The 14389-nt window shown below is 40.6% G+C and overlaps 1 protein-coding gene across 10 annotated transcripts in view; it reads left to right on the top strand.

Annotated features, from left to right (window-relative positions):
* The window catches only part of ADAMTS14 (ADAM metallopeptidase with thrombospondin type 1 motif 14), a 96058-nt gene that overhangs the window by 67772 nt on the left and 13897 nt on the right, over window positions 1–14389 (top strand). For 8 of the 10 annotated variants that reach the window (XM_061635261.1, XM_061635259.1, XM_061635266.1 and 5 more), the window contains 6 exons: window positions 287–462; window positions 4550–4683; window positions 7186–7309; window positions 9005–9088; window positions 12015–12178; window positions 12697–12862. In XM_061635261.1, the coding sequence (XP_061491245.1) occupies window positions 287–462; window positions 4550–4683; window positions 7186–7309; window positions 9005–9088; window positions 12015–12178; window positions 12697–12862 (848 nt within the window). The remainder of the gene's footprint in view (window positions 1–286; window positions 463–4549; window positions 4684–7185; window positions 7310–9004; window positions 9089–12014; window positions 12179–12696; window positions 12863–14389) is intronic. The other 2 variants (XM_061635262.1, XM_061635260.1) reach the window with 1 other exon arrangement.

Genomic DNA, 14389 nt, shown 5'->3' with positions numbered 1-14389 from the left:
TATTTGTTTCAGATCTGGGGAGGGACAGGAGAACAAAGAGGAATTTACTACAGAGGCTTCTGCATCAGTTAACTGGACATAACTGGACAGGGATATTCGGTCCTTGTAATTTTGGGGGCCCGTACTTTGCTTCTCCAATCTGTGAGTTTGCCAAAGCTTCTAGTACAAAGCAGCAAAAGAGCTAGGATTAAAAAAAATCAAGCTGAATGCAATGCCTGTTTATGTTTTTTTGGGGAGGGGCATATGAATGCAATGCTCCCTAAGCAGCTGTTTGTCTGTTTTCCAGCCCAGCCTATGGAGGGCGCCATTGCCCAGGTGCCACATACGAGTACCAAGTCTGCAATACAGAAGAGTGCCGTGGTCCCTATGAGGATTTTCGTTCCCAGCAATGCTCCAAGAGGAACTCTTACTACACTCACCAAAACTCTAAGCACACTTGGCTTCCCTATGAACATCACGATGGTAAGTTACTGAAACACTCCAGACCCATGATTCTTTGAATGAATCCAGAGCATAGCTAGCTGCCCTGACTTTATACCCTAAAGGAGAGACTGACTCTTCTCAACATTGTTTTTTTCCACACTAGCAAGAAATTTTAAATGTGAAACACACAAAGGCTGCATTCGGATCTCATGCTAAGCTATGATTTAGTGCAAGGTGCACGAGCCACTGTGATCCTTGGGCTCATGTGCTCTCCCTCCTCCCCCCATATGTCTGAGAGGAGGAGTTTGAAAGCTTCAGCTTTTAGTTGACCACAGTTTACTGTATCATCTGAACTCAGAACTGGTTATTGCTAACCACTGAAATTAACCATAGTTAGTGTTTGTCCCACTAGACAACAAGACAAACTGCAATGCAGCTAAGGGGAAATGAAAGCAAAAGTGAGAGGGGGAATGGGGATCATGTGAGCCCAAGACTTTCTGCAGCTTTTCCCTTCTCGTGCACGTTGTACTAAACAATGAATACAGCATGACATGCAAATGAAGCCATAGTCAGACACCCTGTATGTATATCAAGAAAAGTCTAATTGGGAACATTTTTTAATCTCTTCCAAAATAGAGAATATGAAATATAACCCAAAATGGCTAAGATCTACACATGTTCCAGGACCTCCTAACTGAACATTTTGGATGTCTTACAGTTTGGGATAGGGAAGCTTGTCCAATACAGAGCAAGCCAGTCCACATATGGTCCTACAGAATGATGGGCTGTGAGAGTTCCACTGCTCCTTCAGGTACTTACTTGAATCTAGTTTGAACTGGCGGAGCGGAGAGTTCCAGGAGCAGCCAGGACTTTGAGCAGAATGCAAGCCTTGTGTGGACAGTGTGCACGCTCTACTTTAAGTCAGGAGTAACTAATGTAGTGCGCTCCAGATGTTGTTGGCCTACAACTCATACCTGATCATTGGCCATGCTGCCATTTTATATCTCCTAATATAAATGAGCCCCCTCTAGGATGCACACCTTAGTGTGGTGAGGGGGTTTGAGAGTGCTGAAGAAGCTGAGAGCAATGCATCAGGAGTGTAGACCAAGAGGCTAGACTCCTAGCAGGGGCACCCAAGGCGGAATGGTCAAAGCTGAGACACCAGACTAAGATGCATCCAGACTCAGAGGAAGGCAATGGTAAACCACCTCTGAATACCTCTTACCATGAAAACCCTATGAACAGAGTATCCAAAATGCAACATGAGATAGTGCTGGAAGAGGAGACCCCCAGGTCAGAAGGAACTCACCGAGCTACTGGGGAAGAACAAAGGACAAGTACGAGTAGCTCTGTGACTAATGACGCAGCTGGGTCAAAGCCGAAAGGAAGCCTAGAGGCTGATGCGCACAGATGTGAAAGGAGAGTCCAGAGTTGTACGACGCACACCATAGGAACATGGAATGTGAGAAGCATGAACCAGGGAACGTTAGAAATTGCCAAGAAAGAAATGGAACATATCAACATCACAATACTTGGCATGAGTGAATTAAAATGGACGGGAATGGGACATTTCCAATCAGGCAACTACAAAATATTTTATGCAGGAAATGAGAAATTAAGAAGAAACGGGATTGCTTTAATAGTGAGAAGTAATGTAGCAAAAACAATTAAGAGCTACAATGCAAGGTCTGAGCGAGTGATATCACTGAGATTTAACGGGAAATCTATTAACATAACCATCATCCAAGTCTATGCTCCTACGGCAAATGCAGAAGAAGAAGAATTGGAGAGATTTTATGCAGAAGTACAGGAAGAAATTGATCACACATCAAAACAAGATGTGCTGATAGTCATGGGGTACTGGAATGCAAAAGCAGGGAACAGAGAAGAATTAGGAATTGTGGGGAAATGGGGCCTAGGAGACAGAAACGAAGCAGGAGAAAGACTTATTGAATTTTGTGAAGCCAATAATTTTTCTTGCGAACATATTTTTTGAACAACCGAAAAGATGACTATACACGTGGACATCACCAAATGATCAATATAGCCTTAATATCCCATGCAAGTAAAGTAATGCTCAAGATTCTACAGCAAAGTCTCTTATCATATATGGAGCGAGAAATGCCAGATGTCCAAGCTGGATTCAGAAAAGGAAGAGGCACCAGAGATCATATTGCAAACATACGTTGGATAAAGGAATGCACCCAGGTATTTCAGAAGGAAATCACCCTGTGCTTTATAGATTACAGCAAAGCCTTTGATTGTGTAGATCATGAAAAACTATGGAATGCTTTAAAATAAATGGGTGTGCCACAGCATCTGATTATTCTGATGTGCAACCTATACTCTGCACAAGAGGCTACTTGTAAGGACAGAATATGGAGAAACTGATTGGATCCCCATCGGAAAGGGTGTGAGACAGGGGTGTATTTTATCACCCTATTTGTTTAATCTATAGGCAGAACATATCATACGGAAAGCGGGATTGGACCAAGATGAAGGAGGTGTGAAAATTGGAGGGAGAAATATCAGTAATTTAAGATATGTAGACAGTACCATCCTACTAGCAGAAACCAGTAATGATTTGAAACGAATGCTGTTGAAAGTTAAAGAGGAAATTACAAAAGCAGGACTACAGCTGAACATCAGGAAGACTAAAGTAATGACAACAGAAGATTTATGTAACTTTAAAGTTGACAATGAGGACATTGAACTTGTCAAGGATTATCAATACCTTGGCAGTCATTAACCAAAGTGGAGACAATAGTCAAGAAATCAGAAGAAGGCTAGGACTGGCGAGGGCAGCTATGAGAGAACTAGGAAAGGCCCTCAAATGGAAAGATGTATCACTGAACACTAAAGTCAGGATCATTCAGACCATGGTATTCCTGATCTCTATGTATGGATGTGAAAGTTAGACAATGGACTGCGAAAAAGACAAATAATTGGGTGTTAGAACAAATTAAACCAGAACTATCACTAGGAGCTAAAATGATGAAACTGAGGTTATCATACTTTGGACCCATTATCAGAAGACATGATTCACTAGAAAAGACAATAATGCTGGTAAAAACAGAAGGGAGTAGGAAAAAAGGAAGATCAAACAAGAGATTGATTGATTCCATAAAGGAAGCCACAGACCTGAACAGGATGGTTCACGACAGATGCTATTGGAGGTTGCTGATTAATAGGGTCGCCATAAGTCGTGATCGACTTGAAGGTACATAACAACAAAATATAGGTGAGTGGGCTGATAAGATTTGTAATCCCACAATATCTGGAGGGCACCTTGTTGGCTCTCCCTGCTTTAATTAGTATTTAAACAGGCTCTCTCTGCCAAAATCCTGGAGCCTCAGTCCTTGCACATACATTTGTGGCTGGCTTGCTCTCCTCCTCCACACAACTAGCACCAGCATCAGGCCTCTTTCATTCCATCGTGTTCTACTGTTGTTGAGCAACAGAAGCGTGTGGACCCAAGTTACACTGGGGAATGAAAGCCTTCTACACTTGCTGCTGCAACGAAAGTGGTCCCTGAGACAGAGAATCATCTACAAGTAAAGTCAGCAGTAGGCCAGAGCTTCAGAAACATATTTCCTATTAAGAGGATTCGCCTGTTAAAGATCTGTCACAGCTGTGATTGTAAAAATCAACACACAAGCTGGGAGAGGGACTGTGCTGGCTGCATCTACCCCAGGTATTGTGTGTCCCCACTCCTTGACAAGAGCTGTACATGTTTGGGGGTGTCAGGGATGGAACTAGTCAGTGTGGCTCACTGCAAGAGGGAACAGTAAGAACTGTGTAGCCTGGGCAGCATTTTGTATTCTCCATAATGCCCTGGACCTAGCCTCTTTCTGTGGCATTGTGTGAGGAAAATGGCAGCCATTTTGCTGCTGCATCTACTACTATCACTACTGTTACTACTACTACTAATAATGGTGGATAATATCCAGTGAAAATTCTGCAAAGTGGCCTTCTTTTTCTAGGAGAGTGAGAAAAAGAAAAATCTCAACATTCTTCAGAAAAAAATGTGTTCTGAAAACTTTGGCTCTGTTCTACAAAATACTGAAATTTATTTTTGTCTAAAATCCACACGTAGTACCACATTTTTCTGTGTGTTTTACTGCAGATGCCCAGAAGTGTGAGCTCATATGCCAGTCTGAGGAAACTGGAGATGTGGTATTCATGAATCAGGTTGTTCATGATGGCACCAGGTGCAGCTATAGAGACCCATACAGTGTCTGTATGAGGGGGGAGTGTGTGGTATGTAACTGAACCTGCTGGTTCATCAGTTTCCCTATACCGTTTGTGTTCAAAAGAGAAAGCAGGCAGAGAACACATTTTTAATGTTGGCTGACCCTTCACAGAGTTTCACAGAGCAGCTCTGTTTAGAAGAGAAATGATTTTTGTTTTGTTATCTGGATCATTAGCCAAATGTGTGTTATTTAGGTAGTGTAGAGGGCAACAGCCCTCTCTCCGCCCACTGTGTATAACACCCTTTTAAAAAAAACACCTATTTGAAGGGTAGTCCAACAGATGTGTGAAGAGTATGCTTCGAAGTACATGTGCTAAGGATCTCACCCATCATTTGTTCTCACATCCTTGTGAAGTAAGCCTTTGTGTTGCCATTTTGCAGATGGAAAAACAATCAATGAGAGATCGTATTTGCTCCAGGCCGCACAGGAAGCTCACAACTGAGCAAGTGGGTTGAGCTTTTGTCCCTCAGAGCCAGCACTCCAAGTCACTCAATTGCATTGGCTTTTTGTGTGTGGCTGTGATTATGGTGACTGCCATATATCTTATAGCTTACTTTTTAAAATATTTGTAGCAGACTGTTCAGTAAGTGCAGCTCAGCTCACCAGATATAGAATAAAACACTGGACAATTCTTACTGTTTCCAGGATAATAAGAAGATTTTGGTTTTGAGGATGGTTTTGGAGGGGGGGAATTTAATAATTCAATTTAATCCATTCCACTCACAAACACACCCTAAATATTCTAAAAACACTTGGATGGTAACTCTTTTAATGACAGAATGATACATAGATCTTTACTTCAGATAATATTATAAATAGATATAGACAGACAGACAGACACACACACACACAATCTGTGGTGGCTGGTGGCTCCATGCCAGTGGGGCAGTGGAATCTGCTCCGAGGTTTAGTCCAGACTTTCAAGGTGCTGAAGTGCATTTTAAAACTACTAGTCAGTGTATTTTATCTTGGAGTCTGACCCTGTTATGGATGGAATGCCAGTAAAGCCTCAAAGTACCTATCACACAGGTTATTACAAAAAACAAAGACAATGTCACATTAAAACGTGGACCATCTGGGACTCTCACAGCTTTTAAAAACAATATTTTCCTAACAAGGGAAACTGTGCAGTGGGGAGCAGCAACAAAATATTGCATTGCAATCTCCCTGGGTGATAGAGAAAAGGACAGGTGTCTTTTCCCTTCACACCTTCCTCTGCATTCCTGATGCCTCCCCATATAAGTTGCAGTTGTTTAAAAATATCATGATCCACATTTGACAACCTCCCCCAACCTCCAGGAAATCAGAAGATGTAATACAGCCTTCCCCAACCTGGTTCCCTGCAGATGTTTTGGACTTCCAACTACAATGGTCAGCGATGGTGGGGAATTATAGTCCAAAACTTCTGGAGGGCACTAGATTAGGCAAGACTGCTGTAAGGGAATCAAGCAGGCCAGTTCCCTCTCCCCCTTCCTCTTTTCCTTCTCACCCTCAGCATTCCATGGCTCAATTGTCATCAACTTTCCATTGCTTCTAGGATTCACTGAGTGTAGGTCCTTGTTAGCCATTTTGGTTTTATTTTTATTTTTAATTTTACTTTAGAAATGATGATACTTTCTACATTCCTTTAGAGTTAGCTGAGTATAAAGAAACCTTCTTCTTGGGTGCCCATGTTTTCTATCCATACTTATTAGGCATGGAACAATCTTAAGTTGAGTCTTGGAGGAAATGAAGACATAAGGGGAAGCCTTCTGGTAAACTCGGGATGTACTTGCTTTAGGGAAAAAATACCCATCAGATCATGTTATCCCACAGCCAAGCTAGTCCAGCAGATTTTATCTCTCTTCCTATAATTCACTTGCTATATCTCTGGGGTCTTTGGCTAAATGTTGGTTGGTCTAAATATGTATGAGAAACAGATTTTTATTCATCCATTTTTTCCTCGCCAGCTTTTCTCTCTGAATCTATGGTTCCATGTAATACATTATTTGTAGTTTAATGATATGTTATCACCAGTGGTGCAAAGATTTTTAAATGACGTTAGGTTAGTATAAATTAATGTGTTGGGTTTTTTATTTTTAATTTTTTAAAAGTTTATTTTGTTCATTGGTTTGTAAGAGTCCTTGAAAAAAGCATAGACAAGTGTTTGCAGGAGGAGTTTGGCCATCCGTACTGTAAGGCATTGCTATGTGTAGACAGTAGTTGCTATGTTATTTTGCAATATAGCCAGCTGTAACAAGCATGGATTATGTTATGGCACCACACTGTCATAACAGCAACAATTGTTCTCTTAACATCATAATCTGGGGAGAAGCCATTATTAAAGGAATAGGACTTAAAGTGCTAATTAGGATTGCTTGCACTAAATGTATGTAAAAGTATGCTGCTATGTTATTGCTGCACAGTTCTACGCTACTGCTGGACTGAAGTTTGTTCATGGGGTTGCCAGTTTGATATCAATTTTCTCTGTGTTTGTGTTTTCTTCTTCTCATGGTGATAATGATGACAGCACGTTGGGTGTGACAAAGAAATTGGTTCTCTGAAGCAGGATGACAAGTGTGGTGTTTGCGGGGGTGATAATTCCCACTGCCGAACAGTGAAGGGGTCTTTGGTCAAATCCCCACAGCAGTCAGGTGAGAGTAGAAGGATAAATTTCTCTTTTAAAAAAAAATGTGGGGAAAACCTAGGATTTTTCCAGGCAGAGTACTTTTTTTACAAGCTACAGACTATGAAATTTAGCATAGGAGACAGTCCAAATTTCAACAGGAACACAACATTTAAGTGCTGCTTGATAGAGGTACCTTTCTCCTAACTTTCAGTTTAGGACCACAGTTGCTGGGGGAAGCTGCTATTAAAAGACAGCCTTTTATTCTTTCTATACAGCTTAGGAGTTCAGCTAGCAGGACCCTAAAGTATGCACTCTCTCTCTCTCCCCCCAATCCTTCTCCCCCCCCTGCTCCCTTCTCTAAATTCTCAGCTGTTTATCTTTTTCTGATGTTGGATAGTCATACCCACGTGCAAAAAATGGGCCTAACTGCATGTTACAAAAGGCACCTGGGCCATTGCAGTTGGCATTTTTTTTGCTCCTGTTGTGATGGTGTCACGTCGCATGTTTGTTCCATCAAACATTACCAGGTAGATGTCAGGAGGGGAATGGTATAGGTTGATATATCTCCAGAATGTGTAGTTATGTTTCACAAATGAGAGAGGTGGCCACACTTTTGCATGTTTTGGGTGGCAGTGGAGGACTTTCATTTTGGGACCAAAATATTATTCTGCAGTTAGGAACATAGGAAGCTATCTTATACTGCATCAGACTATCTACACTGATTGGCAGGGTTTTCTAGAATTTTAGATAAGTGACATTTCCAACCATACCTGAAGATGCAAGATTGAAGGTGGGACCTTCCTCTACATTTTTGCTGGGGGTGTGCAGGTGACTGGAGTTAATGTGAGCTGAAAGTAATGTTTATACAAACACTGATGATAGAGTATGATGTGATTGGGAATGTGCACCAGGGAACACTATCAACAGGGATTTTTTGGAGATTGCTTTGTTAGTAGGCATAGCCTCTAAATCAGCCTTTCCCAACCAGTGTGCCTCCAGATGTTGTTGGACCACAATTCCCATCTTTCCTGACCATTGGCAATGCTGACTGAGGCTGATGGGAGTTGTGGTCCAACAACATCTGGAGGCACACTGGTTGGGAAAGGCTGCTCTAAGTGATGGAGAATATGAACTCATCCAAGGGTTTTCATCCATTTGTATATATTGACCAAGTAATGTACAGAACATCCTGTTTGTTCTCTAAATTTGTGTGTACTTTCCCTTTTTGCAGGTTACCTGTGTTGATTGTGTAATGTATGAAATTTCCTGTTTATGCTGTCCATCTAGCCATGTTGTTCATTCATTTCTCACAAACTTCAGCATGTACATGCTTTTTTGTACATAAATACGAATCTCCATATACACAAAATAACATAATTGTCTCTCAACCTGGTGGCTTAAGAAAACCTTTCAATGGCTTACTGTACCCGAACTGGATTGTGTTACCCAGCCCACAGGGAACATCTCCATTAATTTCAATGTGGTTTTGTGCAGGAGGTGTCCCCAAGGTATTAAGCACATACTTAACTAAACATACTTGGTAGATGCAGCAAAAGTCAAAAGAAAAAATACTTGTGTGTGTGTTTTTTTTAAAGCTGCTATTTCCTCTAAGTGAAGATTCTTGCAGCTTCAGAGTCTAAAGAGAAATGTTTCATGGAACTTATCTCTGGCTGTAGTACTACCCACTTTAAGAATGGCTTCTTTTCTTTGCAATTTTCAGTAGATGCTTTGAAAATGTTTGAGATTCCAGCTGGCGCCAGGCACATTCAGATTGAAGAGATGGAGCCTGCATCCCATGCAATTGGTAAGAACCAAAAAATGGGCATAGGTAGACGGAGTCAAGATTGCCTACTGCTATTTATGCAAAAGTCTTTTTAACAGTGTGCTCTCAAAAAGATCATATTAAAGAAGATTGCATGGTTCAGTCCAACAGCATTAAGCACGTTAAAGTCCTGCTAATCTGAATAGGAGAAAAAGATGCTTAACAATGAAATGAGTGGGACTTTAAATTTGGTTTTCACATGTTGATAGTGTGATTTCTCCAGCAAGCTACCTTTTGGGTATTAACCCACACGTTGCTAACTTTGCATGCAAGTAAGGTTGCCCGGTCTCCAGTTTTCACCCGGAGACCCCAGATTTTGGGGGTTCTCTCCAGGTCTCCAGGTGCCTCACCTTAATCTCCGGACTCTCAGCTTTACTTCTTTTAAAAAATTAAGTTTCTAGGTGGTCTGGTTCACAAGATATACACCAAAACGTCAGCTCCCCCCCCCACAACTTCTGTTAAATCAGCTCATAGCTGGCTGCTCTAACCCCGCCTTTTCAAGTTTGTAGCCAATAAGTGAAGTCAGGGTTGTGATTTGTTGACCTCCAGGTAGTGCCTAGACCCCATTGCAATGGCAGAAAATGGTTGTTTTTTTCCTGCTTATTTGAAAATCTCATAAATTGAGTAAGTATATAGCTTTTAGTTTTTCTTTCTCTTGTGTACAGGAATCAAACAAGTTCAAATTTTCCTGGGCTGTTAAAGAAGGCAATGTTTGGAAAACCTTTCCAATATGAAGCTTTAATCCAGTACTCACTTTTCTGGGAGTAAAGATGCAATGCTAATCTCACATACCTGGAGTAAACCCCATTGAATTCAGTAGGACTAACTTTTGAGTAGACATGGCCAGAATTGTGCTGTAAATTAATTGGACTTTTGACTGAACATAGCAAAGAATTGTATTTGTGTTGTAAATCGTTCTCTCCCCCTCCAATCCTATTTTTAAAGCAATTAGGCAGGGCTTACTTAGGTATCACTGCTTTCCTTATGTAGGAAACTAATACTGATTTTTTAAAAAATGTCCTACAATGAGCAATTGGTTTGACAATAAACTATTATATGGGGGTCTATATATTTTTACATCTGCAGTGTGTGTGTATGGAGTCTTTCCAACAACCCTGTGAGGTAGGATTGATAACTGGAAACCAAGGCAGCTCACAATAATAAATAAATCCCTTTGAAATCCAGTAACCATAAAAACAAGTATAAACACTTGAAAAATAGCTTGACGTGGCATGATCCTGAATTTTGGGCTGGGTGAATGAAGTTCCTTATCACTTGAGATTGCAGTTTTGTGCATGTGCCTCTGAGCATATGGTGAGTGGTGGCAACACCTGCAATCAGCCCAAATAATAGAAACAAGATATGTGCTGTGCTGATCTTGTTTTAGCAGGGTGGAAGCAACATTATTAAGACAGTTGACATTGTTCAGATGGTCACTTTAAATATGTCTGATTTACTTTGCAATTTTAGTCAAGTTTCCTATAGGAAATCATTTTCTTTTGATTCTGTTTCTGTGAATATGTGAAGTACAGCAACACTTTGCAAAATTTACACTAAAAAACCTAAAAAAATTGTGGAATAATGGCACTGACTATTTTGCAGAATAGTCTCCAGTGGTCATGAGAAGTGTCTCAGTTTGCACAAGATAAAACAGTGGGAGGTGAAATATATTCCAGCAAAATTCTAGGTGTGCTCTATGTTTTTAATTGACCGTGCCCACCTGTATTAAATGAAGTGGTTTAAACATAGCAGGCTGAAAACATGCATCTTGGGCAGGCTAAGTTTGTTTTTTCCAACAGCTAGAGTCATTCCTGAAGTAGCAACATATTGTAATCCGTCTGATTTTACAGCAAACTGCAGTTTCAGATTCAACTGTTAATGCACCCAAAGTAGAAATAGAACAAAAGGTTGACTTCTTCATCATATGACACTGACCAATAAAAAGGCTTTGAAATTAATAAAAATAAATTTGACACAGGTTTCTAGGATGAATAATGAGAGAACTAAAATTTTCTAGATTAGATTCTCTGTAGAAACAATACTAATAAGCAAAGTAAGAACAACAAACAAACAAAAATGTAATTCTCCTTCTCGGGAGATAGCAGGTATTGCCACCACTCACCATATGCTCAGAGGCACATATTACCAAATCTTTCCAAGCTCCACAGCAAGTGGATTGGACTGTGAAAGACCAACCCAAATTGTGTTTGCATTTTGACAAATTTGTAAAGCAGTACAATATCTCAGAGAGGAGGTCAGGTCTCCTGCTCCCCTGGTGCATTCACTATAGCTGCCCAATTTCCCTTCTTTTTAAAGTTTGATAGAAATATCTTTGGGCTATAAGTACGTTCTTAAACCGCAAGGTTTTTTTGCTTATTAGTGAATCTTACTATAATTGTAATGTATACAGCACTGCAAGGACCCGAAGGGGCCTTTGTGATTGATCTTACTAGTCTGATCTGATTGGTACTTCATGTATATCTCTCTAATCCTTACAACATCCTTGTATATATGTTAGTGTCATTTGTCCCATGTTGCAGAAGGGTATGTTTGGGAAACTGAGGCTGAGCGACAGTGGCTTGACTTAAGGCCATGTAGAGAGTTCTGGGAGGGGTGGGAGTTAAATTATTTCCTTTTGTACAGCACAGCCTCATAGCCGCTATGTCAGACTACCTCCTACAGATAGGGAAGGGTCATATTCCTATTTTTCAGTACAATGCCCTATGGACCTTTTTGGCCCTTGAATGACTGAGATTGGCACAATTCTTAACAATAATGCTAAAAAGCTAAAACACTCTGTCATCAGTGTTGACTTTTTGATTGCCTATGTCTACATTCCATTGTCATTTATTCTGCTGTATGCAAAGCACATTGAGAGGAAATTACCTTATGAACTTTCCCCCCACAGCTGTTAAGAACCAAGCGTCTGGCAACTTCATTCTTAATCCCAAGGGCAAAGGTGTCAAGAGCAACACCTTCCTGGAGATGGGCTTGGAATGGGAGTATACCACTGAGAATGGCAAGGAAAGCTTGAAAACCAGTGGGCCCCTACATGAAGCCATCACTGTTCTGGTGAGTCCTGGAGAGATGCTGATTCATGCACACATGCAGCAATACATGGGAAACATTGTTTTGGTTGAAACCTTTTGCTGAATTGCACCGATAAAACTGTTTCACATTGAGCTAATTTAAGAGCACTTCATAAATTCAGTATTGTATGCAAGATCCATGCAAAGTAGGGAAGTTGGGCATTTTCTATTTTACAAATGAGAAGAGAGAGAGAGAAGCTAAAGTTGAAACTCAGCTGTCCTTTTCCCTTTTCTGTTCACTGGGCCAAACCTGTACCTTTTCAAAATTCCTGCTGCACTATAAGAGAAAAATTAAAAATTCTGTTTTCCCTTCCCTGAAATTTAACATCTTACAAAATGCATTTTAAAGCTGGCTTTTGGCTTTAGCCTCTGGAACTTGGATCTGATGGACATAGCAGCTACTTGGTGAACTGTGCACACAGCATTTATGAAGGCTTGTGTAAAGAGTAGATAGAATTTTTTCTCTCTCATTGCAGTTTCTTCCCTTCCCCTGCATTCTAGATTGTTTCACAAGAAGATGATTCTAAGAGTAGCTTGATGTATAAGTACATCATCCATGAAGATCTCCTTCCTGTCATTGGAAACAACAATGTCCTCCTTGAAGAAATGGACACCTATGAGTGGGCTCTTAAGAGCTGGTCTCAGTGCTCAAAAGCTTGTGGAGGAGGTATTCCCCCTGCCTTTTTCTTGGTTTATGTGTCTTGGAAGCACTTCCAGGTTATAGAGTGCTCTCTGTTAGTAGAGGACTGCTTCACAGCATGTTTTTCCCATGACTGCTCAGTGCTTGATAGCTCATGACTGAATGTGTGAATTGACTCTTTCAAAAAGCAGTGTGAGGTATTGTGACAAGGGTTCAGTCTGTGGCAGTTCATTCATTTGTGCAAATCACCACTTGATTTTGCACTCAGTCTATCAAGTAATGAACCTGTATGTGTGAAACCAGCTATTAGAAGCTGGGTTTAGAACCTTGAGGAAAATAAGAGTGCCTTTGGCAATAATTGTACTGCTCTGTTGCAGACTTTTGCCTGGTTTTATTTAGTTATCTATTTCAATGGCTTTCTGTTAAACACTGGAATGAATGCCTATGAGAGTGGACATTCTTCCACTCTGGGAATGACATATTTGGTTTAACTTCAGTGAAGATTCAAGCAAAGCCAAACTCAAGTCTACTTTAAATGGAGCAGCATTTTTGCACATTCTAAGTGCAAAGTAAATTTTGGCAAGCTCAAGATGCACATTTTATTGCCTCTACTTCCTGAACCTTGCATCCTAGGCTGATATTGCTTGCTATAGATTATTGATCTTACCAATAAGAGAAAAGAAAAAGCCACGGCAAAATCAATATTCTTTTGTGAGGTCATGAAGGGTTTTTCAAAGAAAATTAATTCAAACTTTAGATGGGGTTGTAGTTCCTCACAGCATCCATTTTGAAAGGAAGTGAAATAATGAATACTGAGTGAATAAATGCAAGCTTATATCCAGAGCATTTGAACAAATAAAAGTAGGTTTTGAAAAGCCTAGTCAGAACTTGCTGACTCAAGTCTGTTCTTCTAATGTTGTAGGCTATGTAAGCTGTATTTCTAGGGATGTGTCCTGGGAACAGCTGATGAAGTCCATACTACATCCCAGGTTGTGTTTGTGACTAGGGTTTGATGTCTATTTTGTTTTTGTTTTTTACTAGAAAGGCGAATACCTCATTAGAGCAATGCTCACTCCTCCTGTGTTTGTGTCTCAGCATATATTTATGCTAGGAGCATTGTCCCACCCCCAGAGGCTCTCTGATAAAATTACTAAATCCATTCATAATAGTCAAAGCCATGGATTCTGATCTAGGCCTGATCTGTACTATACATTTAAAGCAGTATTGTAACATTTTGAACAATCATGGCTTCCCCCAAAGAATCCTGGAAACTGTAGTTTGTTAAGGGTTTAGAGCAGCCTTTCCCAACCAGTGTGCCTCCAGATGTTGTTGGACCACAATTCCCATCTTTCCTGACCATTGGCAATGCTAGCTGAGGCTGATGGGAGTTGTGGTCCAACAACATCTGGGGGCACACTGGTTGGGAAAGGCTGGTTTAGAGAGCTGTTAGAAAACCCCCTATTCCCCGTCCCAGAACTACAATTCCCAGAATTCCATAGAAAGAGGATTCATTGTTAAACCACTCTGGAAATTATAGCTCTGGGAAGGGCAATA

The sequence above is a fragment of the Rhineura floridana genome, chromosome 7 (genome assembly GCF_030035675.1).
Source record: "Rhineura floridana isolate rRhiFlo1 chromosome 7, rRhiFlo1.hap2, whole genome shotgun sequence".
NCBI classification, from domain to species: Eukaryota; Metazoa; Chordata; class Lepidosauria; order Squamata; family Rhineuridae; genus Rhineura; species Rhineura floridana.
Note: the sequence above shows the minus strand (reverse complement) of the source record. Positions and strands in the feature narration are given on the sequence as shown.